This window comes from Helobdella robusta (genome assembly GCF_000326865.2).
Source record: "Helobdella robusta unplaced genomic scaffold HELROscaffold_5, whole genome shotgun sequence".
Lineage (NCBI taxonomy): Eukaryota > Metazoa > Annelida > Clitellata > Rhynchobdellida > Glossiphoniidae > Helobdella > Helobdella robusta.
This window is the reverse complement of record NW_008705254.1, coordinates 1,129,144-1,134,143: the sequence shown is the minus strand read 5'-3', so window position 1 is coordinate 1,134,143 and position 5,000 is coordinate 1,129,144. Positions and strand designations below refer to the sequence as shown.

The window sequence follows — 5,000 nt, the reverse complement described above, 5'->3', positions numbered from 1 at the left end:
ATAGCTACAACACCAACAACGTCAGCAAAAAAGATTCAACAACTAAGACGCAGAAATTTTCGAAGACGAAATTAATGTTGGCGTTGGCTGATGCAAATACAACTACTGCCGCAACAATTTTGGCCACAGGAGCGACAACTACAACAAGAACAATAACTTCAAACTTTAGGCTGATGGTCCAACAAAAACAACAAAAACAAGCATCCTTTCAAATGTCTCAACATCAACATCAGCCACCGCAACAACAGCAACAACAAACACAACAACAACAGCAATTTTATCAACCAACTATGCAACAAAAACTACCCCAGCAACAACAACAACAACAACCGCAACTTGTCTCAGCAACATCATCAAATGATAAGAGACCTCGCCTAGCTGCGACTTCAACCACACCAACTAACGGTTATAAATTCTCTTTAAATCCCACTATCCCTACTACAACCAACAACAACAACAGCAGCAACAACAACAGCAGCAGCAACAACTGTAGCAGCAGCAACAACAACAACAACATCAACAAAAAGCTCGAAAAGTTTGAAAATCTCTTAAAAATGAGTTGCAACATTCCAATTAGAAAGACGTACGATGTGGTGGCATATGACAAATATGCAGACCTACGCAACAGAAATACGTTCGTTTCGCAACAACAACAGCAACATCCGCAACAACAACAACGACAGCAACAACCACAACAACACCAACATCCGCAACAACAACTACATACACATCTACAACAACAGCAAAACAAACTACCAATTAACACAACTTGCTTTGCTCTTGTTGCTCCAACAACATCAACAAAATTTTCCACATCGAGAATGTTGCGAAACAATTATTATCACACACTACCTCAAAACGAGTCGTTTAAATCAAGAGCAACGACATCACCATCATCAACAACAACAACATCGTCATCACTATCATCATCGTCGACTTTGCAAACTACAACACTTTCAAGATACAAACCATCAGCAGCAGCAACAGCATCAATAACAATGCTGCCAACACCATTATCACTATCATCACTAAAAACAACAACAACAACAACAACAATACCAACGTCAACAACAACATCAACAACAACCATTTTATCGCAAACAAATTTTTATACCTCCTCGCCGAACGAAATTCCCAAACAACAGTTGCTTAAACAACAACAAGTATCTATAAATCAGCAGCCACAACAACAACAACAACCATTCCTACATCAACTGCAACAACAACTACTGATGCAACAACAACATAAGCAAGCATTTTTCAGCCCAACAACAACAACAGCAGAAACATGTAACATCAACATACAACAACCATACCTTTGCGAAAGACACAAAAAGGCCGCAACATTAAAAGCATCGCAGACAACATCAACAACGACATCAACAACTGCAACATCAACAACAACAACATCTGCAACATCAGCTCTTTTGCAACGAAATTTACAACATTCTTTCCCTACGTATAAATCAAACGATAGAAAAGATGTGCTTAAACGAGACAACAACAACAACAACAAAAACATCAACAACAACAACATCAACAACAAAAACATCAACAAAAACATTAACAACAACAGCAATGACATCATGGCGCTAGCCACCAACAATAATAAACCTACCGCAACACACCTCAACAACAACAACAAAATTAACATCACAACAACAACAGCAACAACATCATCATCAAGACATTGGTGTAAAGAGCTGAATCCAGAAAGAAGAGCCTATTCGAATGACGAAACAACAAAAACAAATAACAATAATTTTTGATGCTACAACCAATGAAACAACGACAAAAACAACGAAACAAACGTTGTATAAACAACGAAAACAAAGAACAATAATTTATTACATCAACAACAACAACATTTTATTATCACCAGTAGTCAGAATCTTGAGTCAACATCATCGTCATCGTCGTCGTCATCATCATCTTCATCAGCATCTTCATCATCATCATCTTCTCCTTCTTCTTTTTCTTCTTCTTCATCATCATCATCTTTAGGATGGTCGGCGCGCGCGTGTGTGTTAAAGATTAAATTATTTACTTTTTTCCCTTTACAACTCCCCGGGCTCATTAATATTCAAAAGCTTAATAACAATCATCATCAGCATCGCCGTCGTCGTCATCATCATCATCACCACCATCCTCCTTGATATCATTATCAGGATCACCACGAAGGCAACTTCGTCATAATTCGTATCTTCGTCATCATATTCTCATCATCAATAATCATTACTTTTGTCGTTGCTTTGGCCACGACAAAAGTAATGATATCATAATCGATATCATCATCATCATCATCATCATCACCGCAATTATCATTTTTCACTCATCTTCTTTGATTTACTTACGCAAAAGAAAAGAGCAAACACAAACGTCAAGCAATTTTTTGATAAGCAATTAAATCTTAAATTCGAAACAATCGTCTTGAATTCACCATCATCATCATCATCCTCGTCATCATCATTATACATCATCATCGTCACCATCATCGTCATCATCGTCGTCATCATCTCATCATCACCAGTAGCATCATTATCATCGTTAGAATGACCACCATCATCGTCATCATCATTATACACCATCGTCATCATCATCGTCATCATCATTATACACCATCGTCATCATCATCGTCATCATCATTATACATCGTCATCATCATCATCACCTCATCATCACCAGTAGCATCATTATCATCGTTAGAATGACCACCATCGTCGTCATCGTCATCCTCTTCATCATCGTTAACGAGTACGTAATTATTTCAAAATTGTCGCATTTTACTTCTTTGCCCTCTCGTAAAACTCGTACGAGGATAACAATAACAACAACAACAATAATAACAATAACAATAACAATAATAATAATAACAATAATAACAATAACATTTATAATTATAATAATAGCACTAATAAGTTATTACAGCAGCGTCAACAGTTACATTAAAATTAATAAAACTTTTACTGCTACTACAACTACTACCTACTACTACTACTACTACTACCACTACTACTACTACTACTACTACTACTACTACTTCTACTACTACTACTACTGCTGCTGCTGCTGCTCTGCTGCTACCACTACAACTACTCGTAACAATAATATTATTATAAATAATAACTGAAATAATAATATTAATAATTTTTCTTTTTGTATTAATTTGTGTATTAATTTGTGACTTAAATCTATAAATAAGTATATAAATATATATATATATATATATATATATATATATATATATATATATATATATATATAGTATTTAATACTAGTCTAAGAACTTTTCACTTGTGCTTATTGTGTTTACTCCAATTCATAACTGTAATTACAATTGTTATTAATGGCTTTTTTTTATTATTCTTCTTATCGTAATTGCTGTTATAATTATTATTATTATTTATATATATTATATTATTATTAATATTGTCAGTGCTAATATTTGTATTTATTTATTTATTAGTAATAGTATTCGTACTAACCATTTGAAATTCGCATTGTGATATAACTTTTCTTACATACATACATACATATATATATACATATATATACATATATATATATATATATATATAAGTATAATATATATATATATACTTATATATATACACTTATATATATATATATATTTAGAGTAATGTAGTATAGGTTAGTATATATAGCAGCTAAATCTTATTAAGCATACTTACTAGTTGGCAGTAATTTTACTTCGTTAGCTTTTTATTTTATTTTTTTCAGTTTTTGCTGATGGCCAGGATGAAAAACAATAATAATAATAATAATAATAATAAGATAAATAATAATAATAATAGTAAAAATAATAATAAGATAAATAATAATAATAATGTAAACAATAATAATGTAAATCATAATAATAATATAAATAATAATAATATAAATAATATTAATTTTTTTGTCATTTGTATTAAAACAAAAACAATAACGATAACAGTTTTCAAGTGTGATTTATTAATAAAATGGTGAAGAAAATAAATAATGCGAGTTCCATATTCCAGCCGCCACCCCAGAAAATCTTTGTCGTCCAGAATTTGAGGAACGGATTGACGGAATGACCAAATCCCCACGGTCTGACGACCTAAGTTGACTACGGCCATGCACCTCTTTGAAACCGACATCAATTGCTCACTCAAATAAACCGGTGCATCACCGGTCAAACAGTCTCTCTCTGACCAAGAGAGCGATTTTGAACCTAATCCTTAGGGGATATTTCAATCAATGAAGCTCATCACGCATGTAAACCGAAATGGAGTGAGACTTTGAAACGCCGGCTATTATTCTTGCTGCAGCGTTGTTTCGTATTGATTGAAGACAGTCCTGTAGAAATAAATTGGCTCCATACATTATCAAGTTGGAGAAGTCAACTCTTCTGCAGACGAAACTGTGAACAAGTGTTCTCGCTGACTCCAGAGTAAGAAGACGTCTGATAGTTCTGATTCTATGAATTTTATAGAAACAATTCCGACAGATATTTTTTACATGATTTTGCAATGACAGACGCGAATCCAATATCACACCAAGATCGTTCATCGGTGACGTGAAACTGTTCAGTAAACTTAATCTTTGCGGAGTACCTAGCCAGATGTCTCGTGTTTTCAAAACGTTGAGAGTGAAGTTTCCGAAATCCCGATTGCAACTTAGGCACCAACAAATTTTCGTGACAGTAGTTCAATAGTTGTTTGATTATTTTTGGGATGAAGCTGATATTTGATATTGGCCGGTAGCTACTGACCAAAACTGGCGATAAATCAGCTTTTTACAATAACAGTGTGATGATCGCTCTTTTCTGTGATTTCGGAACTTTTGATGAGCGGATACTTTGATCCACATACCAAAATTTAATGTGAAATAAAATAAAATAATTGGAAAAAAATTAAAATAGTAAAAATAAAAATAGAATAGAAAGAATAAAAATAAAATGAATAAAAATCTATAAAAAACATCAAATATATAAAAACTATCCTAGACCTCGCAGGCAA

General features: G+C 33.3%; 1 protein-coding gene across 1 annotated transcript in view; it reads left to right on the top strand.

The window, feature by feature from the left end:
- HELRODRAFT_163186 (hypothetical protein) overlaps positions 1 to 1,465 on the top strand; it is a gene marked incomplete at both ends in the record, with an annotated part of 8,960 nt that extends 7,495 nt beyond the window's left edge. The window contains 2 exons of the mRNA XM_009027135.1: positions 1 to 593; positions 1,328 to 1,465. The exon at positions 1 to 593 is cut by the window's left edge and continues 76 nt beyond it. Coding sequence (XP_009025383.1) covers positions 1 to 593; positions 1,328 to 1,465 — 731 coding nt within the window. The remainder of the gene's footprint in view (positions 594 to 1,327) is intronic.
- Positions 1,466 to 5,000: the final 3,535 nt, after the last annotated feature.